Below are 17,840 nucleotides of genomic sequence, written 5' to 3'. Positions count from 1 at the left end.
TGAGTGTTTTAACCTTGAGTCACAAGTCACAACATTCAAACATTCACTATGCTTTCTTAAATTTTAAATGATCTAATTTTTTATTAAGTTGGTTATCATCATTAAATTTATTTAAATGAACTCTTTATCAGCAAATCCAAGATGTGTACTAGCAACGTTGGAAAATACATTTTTTCTGAGATGCAGAGAATTGTATTAGAGTTTCCTAGTGTCGCTTCCAGACCTTCTCATCATTCCAACTAATTACTCCCTTTACAGACTGACACAGAAACTAGATATTTAGGTTGCAAACCATTGTAATGTAAATAGAAGTCCACTTATATAATCAGAATTTTGCCTTCTCTCTTCCCTCCCACATACCTACTAATATCCTCCTCTACCTTCTGGAGATTTTCAATGTCCACAAATCAGCAAAAGCAAATGGGCCATCATTTTATCCTTTCATTTTGCTGACAGAAGAGGTTTATTAAAGCCCACCCAAAATTTACACTGTAGTCAGCAGTTTTCTATCTTTCAATCTTTGTGCAATCAGATGGTATAGATCCGTGATGGCGAACCTATGGCATGTGGAGCCATATTAGTGGGCACGCCAGCTCAGCTCTGGGGTGCATGCGCGCGCCGGCCAGCTGATTTTCGGGCCTTCTGGGTCCACCAGAAGTAGGGAAATAGGCTGTTTCCTGCCTCTGGAGGGTCTGGGGGGGGGTGGGGAAGGCCCGTTTTTTCCTGTCCCCAGCCTCCAGAGACTCCTAGAGAGGCTCCTAGAGACTCCTAGAGAGGTTCTGGAGGCTAGGGACAGCAAAAAATGTCACTTCCTGTCCCACCAGGAGTTGGGAAATGGGCCTTTTCAGCCTCCGTAGGGCCTCCAAGGGAGTGGGAAAGGCTGTTTTCGCCGTTCCCAGATACACAGAGAGGATCTGGAACCAGGTAAGAAAGAAAAACGGGCCTACCAGGCTATCATGTGCCAGGAGCGGGGGGGAGGGGGTTGCACACACATGCGCATGGACACGTACGCGCGTGTGACCCGCCCCCCCCCCCTCCTGGCACGCGATGGCAAAAAGGTTAGCCATCACTGGTATAGATGGTTTCGAGTTGTGTGAATAGGTTCAGATGCTGGGCAGTAGTTTCAAACAGTGATATGCAAACTCCTTGTACATGTAACCCAAAGTTCATATAATCAGCATCTATCATTAAATACTCTGTGTTCCCCCCCTCTTTTTCATAATAAATATAGAAAGTCCTCATTGACTGCCTTAGACAGTAGCTATTTGCAATTATGTGATAAAAAAATAACTTTGTGACCAATGTCCGCATTTATAACCTTCTGAACATCTTTCTCCGAGTCACAAGTTTGCCATTAGAGCATCGTGTTACCCTGTGCCTGCCCCTGGTTCTTTCTTTTTCCACCCCTCAAAGAGGGCAGAGATTGCCTAAACAATCTCTTCCTAAGCTCTATTCTCCAGTGCTAAAATGGTCCCTAAATAGTGTTAATGGCAACAAATACATTTCTGTGACCATAATTTGCTGATTAGAATGCCAACTGTTTGAAACTGGGAAAACTCTAATCAATTTCACACAAAAGGCTTTTGGTTTTGCTCCTAAGGAAAACTTAAGTAAAGTCCTAAGAACAGTCACGGTCACCTGATTTTCAATTATCAAATGGTTCACTTAATCATCGAGTCACCAAAATCATTTGCAGTCACTAAATGAGGACTATCTGTATTGATAGGAATAAGGTATAGAGTCAAATGGACTCCTTAGAATGGAAGCTAAACTGGCTGCAGCTTTTCAGCACTGAAGAGTTCATTTTGAGGAATGGCAAAATTAGACAATATTTACCTAAGAAAACCATATTAGGTTGGAAGCCATCTGAAATATATGTCACTTAAAATATGCATTTATGTGTACACCATCCACCAATGAAAATAGTGCATGACAACCAAACCAGAAACAAGCAGACCAGAAGGCAGAGTCACAATGCTTTCCTCTCAACAGTAGCTATGATCCTCTACCTCTGAAGTCCACTTTCTCCTTGGGAAATAGGTTGCTCTGAAAGGTTATACCAAACATCTCTACATAGAGCAGATGTATATGGGAGGAAGCTGATATAATAGTTTAAAATTTCCTGAACTTCGTGCCTCTTATCACATGATTCTCACTTACCTTCAAGCAAACACTGAGTACAGGGCGACTGTCAAATACCTGTTTGGAGAAAGGGGAAAAAAGGTCCTTTTAAAATATAATATATTAAAATATAATATATTATCTATAATAAAATATAGCGCTAGTTAAAAATACAACTACTGCTGCAGAACGTGAATAGTACATATCACCACATTCCTTCCTAAATATCACATTGATACTACAGCATTTACATGAAAGACAGATGTCTGTTTATTTAATAAGCTGCCCATCTCACATACATGACTCTGGGCAGCTAACAATTAAAACAGAGCAAAACAATAAAAACAACTGAATAGCCTATCAAATAACAGCTGAGAACACTCATAACTACTCAAATTAAACATGAAATGGGTTTACCCATACTATCAGTATATAATCATATTATCATACTAAAAGTCACCCTAACAAACTACAGCATAGCATTAAAAGAATTTTGTTTACCCTAAATGTTATTTGAAAATGCAATCCCCATTGTAACATGAGAAAGGCTGCCAAACAGATACCAAAACTGTAAATATCCCCCTATGGAAACAAATATGTGCATGTGATATATTAATAATGGTGGCAGAAGGAAGGAAGGAAGGAAGGAAGGAAGGAAGGAAGGAAGGAAGGAAGGAAGGAAGGAAGGAAGCCAAACGTTTCTTCAAAATTGGGGATGTTATGCTTCTTAGACAATAGTAAAGAAAGAAAATAATGACTACTTCAATAGAAATAGATTTTAAAAATGGGAATTTTTAAAAGGCAAAGAACATGGATAGACTTAAAGATATAATATGCGAACTAGATAACTCCAGTTGTCTAACCTGAAAGTCAGCAATATGATCCTTCCAGGATAATCACATTCATATCACAGAGGGCGTTCACTCACATATTCCAATGAATATATAAATGCATATGATTAAAATATCTTACAACATCTAAATCTTGCAAGACTATGTTCATTCTGTACATGATCTGCCTTGCTAAAACAAGATACGTCAGAATACTTCTTGTAAGAGTAAGTATTCAGGATAAAAAGAAAGTTTCAACACAGTTCACCAGGTCCACAAAATCAAGTCACTGTATAGCCACCTAGAGATGGGTGGTATATAAAATTAATAGTAAATTTAAAATATTTATATCTGAGTAATCTGTATCAACAGACAAAATGCCATCATGATTTCATATACAAGAAACACTAATGTGAATGTTACCCACCTTGACCAAATTAACAAGGATGTGGAAATCACGTACAGCCAGGTTCCAGTGTAACAACTTCTCTAATTGGATCTATGGAATGGATAAATGACATTATTTGGGCATCATTGTGTAACTGTTTAAGACAGAAAGGATTTCAATATATTGAACTTGACCCATTTATGGAAATACTAACTTTCATCTCAGTTTCATATGGATGCATTTTTTAAATTTCATGTTCCTATTGCAAGACTACATTCACTTTCTCATTTTTTCTTAATTAAAGAAAGTTGATAATTTTCTCATCAAATCCCGATTTGTCCCCTCCCCGCCAGGACCAAAATTTTAGATTACAAATATACTCTTCTATTCTTATTAACTCTATTCTTGTTAACAACTCCTTTGTGATCCATAGAACCTACTAATACGCAAATTTGGGTTAATAGATTTAAGGCTGCAGATATGGACATACCTAGCCTGGAATAACTGGATTATAATAAACAAGTGTGGATGGTGTTGAAGCATAAGATAACTCAAATTTAATGCTAAAACCTATACAGACTTCTTGTGCAGTTTTAGCTTTTAACAAGTTCTATATAAAATATAAACAATCTGTAAAAGGCATCAGAAAAGAAACTTTGTGGGCTTCCACGCTTCCTTGCTTCTGAGTTTGATACAAGTATTTGCTCAGGTAAAACCATTTTCAACATTTTCAACCTGGATTTAATGGGGAAAAAAAACCCCTTCCCATACGCATGCAATGTAAATTGTCAGGAAGTCTGATTTTAAAAGGCATTGGGGAGCAACGTACCCTCCCCTGCAAACGGCTTTACTGAGATTTTACCGTAACAATTTGTTAATTCCAAATTCTACAGCCATGCAGAAATCATAATATAGGCAGGACTCCAAGTCGTATTTCCTGCCATCCCACTTTTTCATGTACAAAAACAATAGTTGGGCAGAACTATCATCTGATTCCTATCCAGTGATCTTTATTTATTGAAGACTGCTGAAGAAAGACAAGTATATGTTTGAGGCTGGGGAGACAGAAACCAGCTGTTCCCATGTACAGATGGTTGTTATAGAAACATACCCCAGCCGACATTTTTAAACACTTTTTAAATCCTGCTTTTATGTCAAGTATTTGTTAATTTGGAAAGGTGGGAGAAAGAAATATTGAGTTTAAGCTCTTGAGTAGTCCCTGGAAAAATCAACTGTTGTGGGTTGTAGCCACAGATAAGAATTCCATAGTAGCTGTCTGGCCAATTTAATCTGGCAGGGTTGGGCATTCCAGGTTCCATCAATTAAACAATGCCACCTATTGGGTGTTATAATTCCCAATAAGTACTTCCAAGTCAAAACCTGGTTTTTATGTGTGCCAATACACAAATACTAAGGCCACATATGTTCCTTGTAACTCAAAATTCAGGTGGGTGTTTTCTGTCTCAATAATCTCTATGAAACATGCCAAAAGAATGCATATTCTTTCCCCGAATGATGGCATATTCATAACAATGCAGATTCTGCTAGAAATCCTAAATTCTAGTTCATCACATTACCTCACTTGAATCTGATGATTTTCCAGCAGATAAACTTCTTATTGAAGTCTCTAATTTAGTCATCATCACCCGGAAGAAAATGGGAAAAGTTTGTCTGGTTAAAAAAAAAGGGTGAGAAAATATTAAATATATTCATCACCACTATGACATTACTACTTTCTGACCCATATGTAGTATCTATCTTTCAAACAAGATTTATTTCTGGAGAACTGTCCAGTGAGAGAAGAAAACCCTCTCAAACTAGTTGTTATAAAAAATACAAAAAGCAGCCCAAAATAAAAATGAAATCATATGGGTATTATCATTCAAAGTAAGAATGAATCCAAACCAAGGAAACAAAACAAAGCTAAGTGACCTAATGGAGAAGCACTTAGTTAAGTTATTGTATAAAGTTGGTTAACAAATATATTGGCAGTTGTCTTTATTGTTAAGAATGATGGTGGCATATTGTTGAAATTGCTCAATAACTTGGCGTATGCAGTGTTTAGTATATCTAAAGATGAGAAAAGTCATGTTATAGTGAATCTGCTGACTTTTGGAAAGGATATCCAAGGACCTAAGAAAATAAGTGAGAAGCCTGAAGTTTCAGTGCACATACAGGATCTCACAAAATGTATGGTGAAATTGAACCAATTTACTTTAGGAAAGATGAATAAATCTGAGCCACAGTCACTAACAAGTAAACAATCTTGCTAAGTGTCCAACTATTATGATAAGAGAACTATATACCAAGTATTTCTCCCCAAATGTGGTCTCTGAAAATTTGTCTTCTTAAAATATTTTAACATTTATTTATTTATGTAAGCCAACTTTGCACTCCTACTGCTTACAGAATGTCTGCTAAATATATGAAACCAATGTAAGATCAAATACCATAACTAGCCCTGCAATGATGCACTAGTATAAAATGGTTCCATTCTGCTGCCATAGCTTGATCATCTAAGCCTTACATCTTCTGGAAATATTCTTAGTTCTATAAAGGTGAAACCAATGCATCTTAAATAGATAATCTACTATATATTCCAAAATTTGGAATTTAATAGACCCTGGCATCTTTAAACTTCCTAGAGCAGTGGTTCTCAACCTGTGGGTCGTGACCCCTTTGAGGGTCGAATGACCCCTTCACATGGGTCACCTAAGACCATCAGAAAACACTTATTTTCGATGGTCTTCGGAATAATTTTATGGTTGGGGGTCACCACAACATGAGGAACAGTATTAAAGGGTCGCGGCATTAGGAAGGTTGAGAACCATTGTCCTAGAGCCTGGTTTACCATAATAAGAATATTTAACTGACATACAGTAAACAGAGTTTTTTGGCCAAATAATGTGTAATTATTACCTGGTCAGTGTAGGGTAAGTGGAAGAGTATCCATCTTTAGAAGAACGAATCAGTTCTGGAACCCCAGTGCTTGAAATGTCTTCTATCTCCTTCAAGATATCATGTGTATATTCCATATAAATACTGCACAGAACAATTTTTCACAAAATTATAGGTGTCTCTTTTGAAAGACTGCATTAAACTTTTTTTCAACAGTAGGTTTTATCTGACATACAGAAAAACATAAACCTGGTTTTCATTTCAGCAGCAGACATGATTATAAGCATACATTCTATTAAAATTTTAATTTATTAGAAATCAATCCATTCAACATTTTTCTAATTATGGGAATAATTTATAAATAGTCCTTGCTTAATAATGGTAATTGGATCATAATTTCTGTTGCTAAGCAATGCAGTTGTGAAGTGTGATGTCACATGACTGCATCACTTAGTGACAAATCTGGCATTCCCCACTGCAGTCATTAAGCCAGGTTCATGAGTGATTAAATGAAGATCTCCTTGCAATTTGCAAGGCTTGCATTGGTTGCCGGTTGCCCTCCGAGTGAGATTCAAGGTGCTGGTGATTACCTATAAGGGCCTATATGGCTTAGGCCCAGGATATTTGGGGGGCCATCTGCAGCCAACAACAGCTGCCCATCGCCCAGTGCGTTCCCACAGAGAGGGCTTCCTCAGGGTGCCATCGGCCAGACAGTGTCGGCTGGCGAGCCCCAGGGGGAGAGCTTTCTCTGTGGGCGCACCTACCCGTTGGAATCAACTGCCCCTGGAGCTCCGGGTGGCCCTCGACCTCCACTCTTTCCATCGCGACCTGAAAACGTGGCTGTTTCGTTTGGCTGGCCTGGACTGATGGGGTTTTAATTTTTAACTTGTTAGTCTTAATTGCACTTTTAAATGTTAAATTATGAGATTTGGATTTAATTTCTTTTTAACTTTTTCATTAGATGTTTTTTACTGTTGTGAGCCGCCCTGAGTCCGGCTGGAGATAGGGCGGCATATAAATCTCATAAATCAATCAATCAATCAATCAATCAATAAATAAATTTCCTGCTAGCTTCCAACAACTAAAGTCTGTAGGGAAGCCAACAGGAAGTTGCAAGTCCCAGGTGGCTCAAAAGCAGCTGGCAGGCAGGTAAGTAGCACATTCACTGCTGCTGGGTGGGAGAGGGTGTACCGGTGGCCAGCAGTGCATGGTGGAGACAACAACTGCCTGGTGGGGTATGTGCAAGGGCCAAAAAGGCATGGCATGAGTGTAGTGGGGTTGGTGGTGGCTGATGCCAGTTAAGGGACTTAGTGGAGTCACTTGTGATCTTCTCTGCTGGCTTCTCCATTGTCTTTGCTTGTGGGAAAGCAAAAGGAAAAGCAGGAAAAGTTGAAAATTGTGATCGCATGATCTCAGGGTGCTGCAACTGTCATAAGTGCAAACTGGTTGCCAAGCACCCAGATCGTGATCATGCAATTGCAGGGATGCTGTAAGAGCCAAAACTTCAAGGACCTATCAGAAGTACCACTCATTCAGCGCCATCAGAACTTTGAACAGTCACTGAATGAATGGTTGCTAAGTGAGGATTACCTGTATTAGCAACCTTTCACATTTCTTTTATTCAGTGGTATGTCATGAGAAAAAATGACACTGTAGGGAACAGAGTTCTAATTTTCAGTTCTGGCACCATAGTGACATAAGGTATTCAGATTTATTTTGCCTTCCAACCAGAAAATGCAGGGGTTTTTTTAACAAATAGAGGCCTAAGAAAGAAAGGCCATTTGGCTCATTTTAGTTCTTTGCTGAAAAATAGTATTGGCTGATAATAACAAAGTATGACATTATCAAATCTTATCAAATTGCCATGCTTTTCAGATGAAAATTTAGAAAACGGTGCTATAAAGATGCAGTTTATACTGCTTATTCTGTGCAATTGGCAATGAGGTATTTTAAACATGAGGAAATTGCTTATTTGTTGGGTTGCCTTTGAAAAGAAGTGAATCGCAACAGCACCAAAAGAAAAACAGTCTTACGTCAGCAAAGTATGGAGAGCATCATTAAATTGGGGGCCCTTCTGACGAGTTCCACTCGGCTGCATCCAAGATTGGCAAAGAAAACCTTTTGTGATGGAACCTGCCAAAGAACAAGAAGGAATACTACATATGGCTGCTCACTAAGATTTGTTCAGAGAGAAATTATATTTGCTAAATTTAATACAATTTTGAGTTAAGGTCTTTATGACAATGATAAACCCAAAACATCTCAGGTATTAAAAATTCAGCAACACTTGCAGTCCTATCATGCTATATCTATTTTTCAACTAGGCCCATCAATTATGAAGGAGGGAAACTGAGCTTTACCTATTTTCAATTAAATTATTTTATTCATTTATTGAATTTATACTGGATCTCTCTATTATCAAGAATGATTTTCCGCAGTGTCCATAACACATACATCATGTTTCTTCTGTTGGAATTATAGATGCTACAGTTACAAAATTCTCAGAAATACAAAATAAATCCTTCCAAAATATTGATGTGCAATAGAAATAAAAGGAAATCCCATGTTACCTATTTCTTTGCTTTTTGGATTGGCCACAGATTTTTCAGCAATGACAAGCAGAAGTTGGGTAAGACTCAATGCACAGAAAATATTGGGAATGCTTTGCTGAAAATTCAGTAAATACTGGAAACTGTGCCTGCAGGATACAGAAAAAAAAGGAAATGAAAATATAATTTGCTAGTAGACCTAAACATTACATTGAGTTTTTCTTGTTCATAATTAGTCCCGTAGTGCGTTCCTGATCTTGTTTTTCTTTTAGCTTCTTTTGGAAGAGTGCATGAAAGAAAAATGTTTGTGAATTCTAGGTCTCTGATACACAGTATTGATAAATGTTAAGTCCTACCAAGTCCTTCGCATTTTGTGAGAAGTTGCATGACTCTTTTCTGGTACCTGAGTAGGTCCTCAAGAGGAAGCTCTCTATCTCCTGGCTTAAGTCTGCATGCAAGGATATGTAGACTTGCTTTTAGTAAGCCATGGTTCTCATGCTGAGAAAATCCATTCCTGGATGGGAAAAAAAAGAGCATCAATTATTTGTTGCTATAGTTAATACAGCAAGAACAAAAAGCATTTTCTTTGATTTGTCTTTTGTTTGAAGACACTTTGCGTGTGATCCCTAGACATTAGTCTGGTAGCTCAGTTTGCTCACTGCCAGTCATAAAAACATTGACGTTGCTGTATGAAAAAGGCCCATCATAGTTTGTGCTATAGGTCAGGGGTCTCCAACCTTGGCAACTTTAAGCCTGCAGGACTTCAACTCCCAGAATTCCCCAGCAAAGCTGGCTGGGGAATTCTGGGAGTTGAAGTCCTGCAGGCTTAAAGTTGCCAAGGTTGGAGACCCCTGCTATAGGTGGTCTGTTTCATGACATTCTATAAAGAAAATAAAAGGCCAATAATAAAATGTTAATTTATTCTCACCCTTATATTTATAATTCCATATACTTACCAAGCAAACAGGAAGTGAAAAATTTGCAATAAGCGCTGATAACAGGATGACATTAATTGATGTTCCTGAATATTGACGCCTGGTCCATCAATCACACCATGGTTCTCTGTAATCAGCGTCTTAAGTAAAGAATACATTACTGCATAAAAGGCTGTAGTGGGTTTTTCTTAAGCTATGATGTAAAGAAGACACTGTATGCCATTATAGAATAAATAATTTGTGTTCCAACCTGGAAGTAGTTGTGCATATTTTCTATGTGATTGCACAGTGGCTTTAAAAGTTCAGCAGCATACTCAATCACTTCTTGAGATGTGCTTTGGCAAAGATGTGAAAATCCAGCATTTTTATTTCCTTTTCCCTGTAAAAAAAAATACAGGTTTCTTCTTTTGAAACGACTTTTTTCCCCTCAGCAATCATACTTTTAACACAGACCATTGGGGGCTAGAAACCTGATCACACTTTCTGTGAAGAAATCAAAGAAATTGGGTATATAACTGGGGAAAAAATAACTGAAAAAACTAGCACTTGGCATCTACAGTATCTGAAAGATCAAGATTTATACTCTCTAGTTCCAGAACGCAGGAAATTGTGATTGTGACTGAATATTAGAAAAACTTCCTAGTGTACTAGTTCAACAGTGGAACTAAAAACCCAATAAAATGATGGGCCCTGTGCTTTGAAAGTGAAAGCTAGATATATGGGAGTGGTTTCATCTGGAAGCCACCATTGATCAGGATATTGGACGTGGTAGTCTAGATAACTTTTCCCAACCCTATGATTCCAAAGTCTGTCTCAGTGGACATTCAGCAAACATAATGTTGTTTGAAATATGAATCTGATACAGTAAAGAGTTGCTGCAAAGCAGTGGTGAAATTCAATTTTTTTTACTACTGGTTCTCTGGGTGTGGCTTGGTGGGCGTGGCAGGGAAAGGATACTGCAAAATCTCCATTTCCTCCCTACTCCTGGGGGAAGATATTGCAAAATCTCCATTCCCATCTCACGAGGTGGTATTTGCCGGTTCTCCGAACTACTCAAAATTTCTGCTACCAGTTCTCCAGAACCTGTCAGAACCTCCTGGATTTCACCCCTGCTGCAAAGTTGAGCATATCATTGCGTACAAAAACAACCAGATCACTGAATCTTGTCGGAAGAGCAGCAACTTAGAACAAATATGTCTTACACTTTAATAAAACTAAAACTAAACTAAACACTCAAAGCAAGTATGGTTTAATAAAAACAGTTAATTAAGGAGGAAATTAAAGTGCATGCATTAAATGAATGTACACAAATGCATATAATAATTTGAAACAACAATTACAATGTAAGAAACAAAAATTTCATTTATTTTGATTTGCTTTTTATTCATTTTAACCAGTATATCTCTGATGTCCCAATTCATCATTGTTTGTTTCTGCTTTATAAAAATATATTTATTAGACTTTTATTTTGCCTTTATTATTTTTTATATAAACTCAAGGTTGCAAACATATATAAAAGAAAGGGAGAGGGAGAGGGACATACAAACAGACAGATTGACTGGCCCAAGGTCATCCAGCTGGCTTTCTTGCTTAAGGCCAGAGAAGAACTCAGACTCCTGGTTTCTAACCTGGTGTTTTAACCAGTAAACCAAACTGGCTCTCAGTTTCATTTAAACGAAGTTCTTCTTTAAATGAATCTCTTAAGATTCTGTTGCTTAAAGCTACAATGCCTTATTCACATGAAGCATACCTTTAAGAAAGGGGGTCTTCTTGCAGGAGCTGGTATTAACATATGTTCCATTTTCCGGTACAAATCTTCTAAAAGGAACAGGAGCTCAGTTGGCTCTAACTGAACTACTTCACGAGTCTAGTATTTTAAAGGAAGAATACAGTGTAATTCCAGTGATCATAGTAAGTCATATATTTAGTATACTATACATATACTGAATTTAGATTTTTCAGGTAGCTGAACAAAGTTCTTAAAATGCTAAAGAGAAAAAGGACAAGTGTTTGCAATTCTCTTATGAAAGGCAACAAATGCTGCAGGCAACAAATGCAGCAAATAGTCTCAATGTATCATCCACTCTTCTTCCTGTGAAGAAAGATTGGCTGCTTTGTCAGTGACTTACTTCTAAAAATTCAAAGAGAGAGAAATTGCCACTAAAGCTCAGGCACTGAAAAAACTTGTACAGTAGATGAGTATCACTATCCAGAATTAGAGCTAAGTTTACAGCACAGAACTTGGTATATAGAAAGAATATGTACAAAAACATTCTAACAAGATATGCCTAATGCTTATTGTGAATAGTGTCTATATACCCTGTGTTATAGTCAAGATGACTTTCCTTAATACTTAAATTTACTTGATTATGATTGTGCACTCTGATATGCAATACTTATCAATTGGAAGGCTTAAATTCAAGAACCTTACACCAATATTTGCACAGCAACTGTATAACGTTAACTCTGATGTAAAATCCCAGTGGAAAGTAAACTGGATTATTGAATGTCCATATTCCGGAAAAAAATATATCTGACCTGACATAAAAATTAGTGGGTTTTGATGCCACCTGCCAGTGCTGGAAAACTCTGAATAGGATTTGCTCCTTGCAGGGCATCTGTCAAGGTTCTCTGTTTAAATGGGGGAGAGTATCCTCCCTTGAATGTGACAGTGGTGCTCCTCACTGGATCATATAGTGACTGGCTGAGGCTTATACAAGAGGAAAAGCAGATTTTTGCCAACTAATAAATACTGTGCTTAATTGGATAAATGGTCTAGATATTAATATATGGAAACTTATTCCATTCTCATCAACCAACGTATTTTAAAATATAACCCATAATTTATATATTGAATTCCTCATACCTTACAAAATTGACTACATATTTCCATCATATATGTACCATAGTATTGTGTTCCTTTTATGTATTTTCCCTACTGTTATCCACGTACTCTATGCTATGTGCTAAATAAACAAACAAACAAACAAATAAATGCTTGATTATAACTGAAATACTGATTTTAACTCAGAAAACTGTTTTGCCCATGATTCTTCATCCTGAAGTTAAAGATCCACCATCATACTAGTCTATTTACCTTTGTGTGCATCTCTGAATCCAAAACAGATTTGGTCAGCAGTCCACAATGAAGGATGGTAAAAACTTCCAAATCTAATTCACGGAAGTATGCACTGTAATTCTGCAGCTGTATCAAAGGAGTTCCGGGATCTTTTTCTGGAGAGCTCTAAAGAGAAGAATATAAACCCCTTCAAAAGAAGATGATATAAACTGAGAGCTGGCAATCAGCTGCAAAAGTGGCACCATATTTCGGATTGATTCTTAATGGCACCTGATACTGTGTGCATGCAGTTGTGCAAATTCTGCTTTTTTAACTTTGTAGCACTGGTAAAAAGATATAATTGCACCCTCTGCAGAATCTAATGTTTCTTTAATAATTACTAAAGATGTTCTGATCAAATGAACTGAATGAAAAAAAAAAATCAAAGACTTTGAGAACTTTTCAGCTAGTCTTCGATTTTCATCACTGGGATGATCTATATATGTGCATATCCAAATGAATAAATAAGATTAAACTATGTGTAATGATTCAGTTTCAAAACTTCAGGCAAATGATCACCATAGTGGTTACTAAGAATCTGAAAGTATATTACTCCCATTTCTATCCAATCTCAATATTAACTGAAAAGATCCTAATACTCTACTTTGCTTGTCCAACAAAAGTTTCTTGAACAACTTTTTGCAGATCTTCTGGCTTATTATATTTTCATAAAAGATACAAAACAATAATGGATATTATTACAATTACCTCAGACTTCTAGAAAGAGACCTAAAATATCCCAAGTTTATAAACTTAATGTATTTTCAATAGGACACATACAGATTTTTCTTGTTGACTTGTTTCAGCTTCAGCTTGAATTATTTCCAGGTTCTCATCCACTTGTGAATTATCTCCAAAGCTGTTTTTGCTGCTATCTGATTTTAGTCTTTTTTGTCCTAAAAAAAGCAAAAGGTTCCAAAAACAAAGGAAAGCCAGTTTCACAGCTGATTAAAATAAATAGAAAACCTCTAAGAGAAAGATATATTATACTATATTTGAAGTCTAATCCCTTGCATCAACACATATCAGTTTAGCAGATTTCACATGTTTCAAATAAAGTCTGCTGAATGTAACTTTTGAGTGAACTTAGGCAATGACAGGCTTCATTCCAAACAATCGATAAAATGGAAAATGGACAATGGACCATTGTTTATTGTTTCTGCACACATGTAGGCATGTTCCTTCTCCATATGAATAAACTAGTACTTTAGACAATAATCTCATGGGCTAGAAAAAGCATATTGATTTTTTTAGACACATGTCCCTGCTACTGCTTCTTATGGGTATCATCTTGGATTCTAAATCTCTCTGAAAGAAAAAAAAAATTAAAAGGCCAGAAGGGGCACAAAGCTTTGTTGCCACTGGGAAGATTTTAAAATTGGCTGCTGTGCGACTGCTCTAGCTATCCTGTCTCATGAATTGCTGACACGTAAAAATGATTTTGTTGAGCAGTTTGTTAGGTGTACAAATACAACTTGGGGGAGGGGGAAATGCATTGAGATTCTTATTATATTTCTGAAGCTACTTTGAATCATCAAGAACAAAAGTAAATTAAATTAAATTAGCTTGACTGGCCACTTAAAGCAGATTATTTAGTATTTCTGCTATTAACAAACTGTAATAATGTATAATAAATCTTTAATACAAGAAGAATTTAAGTAAAATTCTTGCTCAGCCATTAGGTTTTTCTGATTTTTTACATTTTAACCAAAACAACAGTTTAATGAATTGCATGTGGTACCTTTGTTCTTTTTTTTAATAACAGAAATGGTATTGAGGACAGGTGCAGCTTCCAAGGTCTCAGAATCAAAGTTAGCGAGAGGAGGAACATATCCAGGGCTTGCTGAAAAACCAGAGGAAAACGATCCAAGTAACTTGATTAAGTTTCTGATACAGATAATCTTTGATTTATTACCACAATTGAGACCACAATTTCCATTGCTAAACAAGGTGGTTGTTAAGTGAATTGTGCCTGGTTTTATGACTTCTGCCATGTTTAAATTAATAACTGCAGTTGTTAAGTGAATCTGCCTTCTATTGACTTTGCTTGTTAGAAATCAGATGGGAAGATGACAAATGGCAATTACGTGATCCCAGGATGCTGCAACCATTGTAAATATGCCAGTTGCTAAGTGCCTGAATTTTGATCACATTACTGTGGGGATGTGCCAATGGTCTAAGTGTGATGACCTGTCATAAGCCACTTTTTTCAGTGCCCTTCTAACTTCAAAGAGCTGCCAAACAAATGGTTTTAAGTCAAGGAACACCTGCACAGGCAATCCCTGGGCTACAATGGCAATTGGAATGGATTGCCTTCCTTAACTGTCATGTGGCTGCATGACAACAACAATCCCAGTTGTCATCATAACCCCAAGATGCATGGGTTAAGTGGGAAGCAACAAGAGCCCATGTGAGGAGCACAGGGGTGCTGTGGGAGAGTACCATGGGGGAGCGGGGGAGGCCAGGCACAGGTTGTGCAGGAGCATAGCAAGGCTAGGGGAAGCAGGGTGGAGGGCTGTGCAACTGCAAGGAAGCCAGAAGTGCAGGGAGGCTGGGGAAGCAGTATGCCATGCCACACAACTAAACAGAGGCCAGGGGGAAACTTACCAGAGTGAACTGGCGACCTTCCCTGCCAGTTTCTTCATTGACTTTGCTTGTAGGAAGCCAGCAGGGAAGGTTGCAAAAAGCAATAATGTGAATGCAGGGTGCTGAAGCTGTCATGAGAACTAGTTGCCAAACAGCTGAACTGCAATCACATGACTGTAAGGGGTGATGCAGCAGCGGGTACTTTGTAAATACCACTCATTCAACAATGTCACAACTTTAAACAGATGTCTAACGAGTGGTCACAAGCAAGGATTATAATACATAGCTCTTATACATATATTGCATTTCTGTAAGGAAATTAGGATATTCTGATTGAAAATATTAATTACTTACGCCTTTTCCAGAGAACTACTTGCAATATATAAAACATATGTCTCTGGATAATATATATATATATATATATATATATATATATATATATATATATATATACTTTCTATACTATCTATAATATATACTTCCTATACAGGGATTTTACATTCAATCAACTAGCCCTAAGAAAATTAGAATAGTACTCTTTCCCTGCCTTTTTTACATTTATTCTTTTGAGTTTAAGTTTTCTATTGCCCTAAAACAACCCGCGTACATTGGATGTTATTTCTGCCTACCCACTTCTTACACCTTTATTTCATGCAAGATTACCTGCTAAGCATTTTTCCAGAGTACGCTGTAGCTCAGTAATGTTCTGTAACCGAGTCAAAACTTTTCCTTTTATATTAGGGTCTTCTTCTCGGCAGAAAGCATTTACAACCTTGAGGGACAAATTCGTAAGTTCAGGTTAGAGACTTTTCTTACCATCTGCAACCAATTTTTTTTGACAGTTCCCAAATTGTTATGATTTTTCAATATACCGTATGATAAGAAATACTATTATTCAAACCTTAATTCAGTTCCAAATATTGGCCCCTGGTAAAAATTAGTTGATCAAAAACTTTAGTACGAAGGAGTGCTTGTTATTTCTAGTCTTAGCTATCTATGCATGGCTGTGGTTTTTGTATTAGTTTTCTATTGGTAGACAATGCTGAGATTCATAAATTACGACTTAGGCATTCTTATAAATAGAGAATATAAATTTCTCTACAAATAGAGAAATAAATAAAATATGCCTGTCAATATTTTAAGTAATAAATTATTGATATTCATTTGTAAATTCCATCCATCAACAGGGCAATTTCCAGTCTTAAGAATTGCATATTTCCCACCCACCCACCCTCCAACTATTACATAACATTTGTTTAGTGACTGTTCAAAGTTACAACAGCATTAAAAAAAGAGACAGAAACTTAGGAACATTTTTCACACTTACAACCTTTGCCCACAGTCATGGGTTCTAAATTCATGTACTTGGCAACTGGCATGTATTTATGACAGTTGCAATGTCCTGTGGTCATGTAATCATCATTTGTAACTTTTGGCTTCCAACCAGCAAAGTCAAAAAGCCAGATTTGCGGAAAGCCAGATTTGCTTAACAACCATGATTCACTTAACAACTGCAGTGATTCGCCTAACAGCTGTGGCAAAAAGGTTGTAAAATGAGACAAAACTCAGTTAATAATTGCCTTGTTTAACAACAGAAATTTGGGGCTCTATTGTGGTCATAAGTGAGGACTACCCGTAATCTGATATTTAAAATATTTTCCAAAATAGCATCAGCCATTAATAGCAAAACCAGAAAGAGAAAGATAAGAAAATATTTTTCTGCTTTTTTCTGACACAACTATGCTTATATGGAAAGAAGTGTATGTAAGGAAATTAATATTTGTTTACGTACAAACCTAAGATTCAAATATTCATATTCATGGATATGCAACAAGACTAATTAGGAAAAAATGCTATACTTAGCTATGCTAAGTCTCTCCTTTTGGAAAAAGCTCACAATGTGAAAGATTCTTATTATACTTTAGGAAAGATTATGAGTATAAACAGATATCTGTAGCCTATTAATCAGGAGAGTGTCAGCACGATGAAAAAATGCACCCTCTGAAGCACTGCTTACCTCACGAAACCAGTTCACCGCATGAAATAAGAGCGAACAAAGGAACTCACGTTCTTCCTTTGACAAGGACTCTATTTTTTCTGCCACCTCCAAGCTGGTCAGATATAAAGGACACACTGTAATAGAATACAGTAAAATAAATTCACTCATAATCAAGCTCATTCGCTTAATTGTTGATATACCTTTTTCATACATTTTCCTGGTATGAAGTTTGGATTAATGGTTTCTGTTTTGTTTCTGTTTCCTTTTCTCCTCACTTTCTAATGAGTGAGTTTTGTTTTCATTTGGCTGTTACAACCATGTTGTAAACTGCTTGAAAATGTGTTTCTGGCAGTATTATAGAAATATATTAAATAAACAAATACACATTGTAGACTATATTTCAGTGTAGCAGATGG

General features: G+C 36.9%; 1 protein-coding gene across 1 annotated transcript in view; it reads right to left on the bottom strand.

Moving 5' to 3' along the window:
* FANCD2 (FA complementation group D2) overlaps positions 1–17,840 on the bottom strand; it is a 44,155-nt gene that overhangs the window by 6,326 nt on the left and 19,989 nt on the right. The window contains exons 25-39 of the mRNA XM_070937106.1: positions 17,443–17,558; positions 16,089–16,197; positions 14,581–14,682; positions 13,620–13,735; positions 12,819–12,965; positions 11,472–11,588; positions 9,972–10,100; positions 9,743–9,861; positions 9,190–9,300; positions 8,808–8,935; positions 8,271–8,370; positions 6,259–6,381; positions 4,917–5,010; positions 3,379–3,450; positions 2,161–2,199 (exon numbers count right to left, since the gene is read on the bottom strand). Coding sequence (XP_070793207.1) covers positions 2,161–2,199; positions 3,379–3,450; positions 4,917–5,010; positions 6,259–6,381; positions 8,271–8,370; positions 8,808–8,935; positions 9,190–9,300; positions 9,743–9,861; positions 9,972–10,100; positions 11,472–11,588; positions 12,819–12,965; positions 13,620–13,735; positions 14,581–14,682; positions 16,089–16,197; positions 17,443–17,558 — 1,622 coding nt within the window. The remainder of the gene's footprint in view (positions 1–2,160; positions 2,200–3,378; positions 3,451–4,916; positions 5,011–6,258; positions 6,382–8,270; positions 8,371–8,807; positions 8,936–9,189; positions 9,301–9,742; positions 9,862–9,971; positions 10,101–11,471; positions 11,589–12,818; positions 12,966–13,619; positions 13,736–14,580; positions 14,683–16,088; positions 16,198–17,442; positions 17,559–17,840) is intronic.

This window comes from Pituophis catenifer, unplaced genomic scaffold, assembly GCF_029215685.1.
Source record: "Pituophis catenifer annectens isolate HBS135680 unplaced genomic scaffold, rPitCat1.0.hap2 SCAF_2, whole genome shotgun sequence".
NCBI classification, from domain to species: Eukaryota; Metazoa; Chordata; class Lepidosauria; order Squamata; family Colubridae; genus Pituophis; species Pituophis catenifer.
This window is presented reverse-complemented; position numbering and strand designations above follow the sequence as displayed.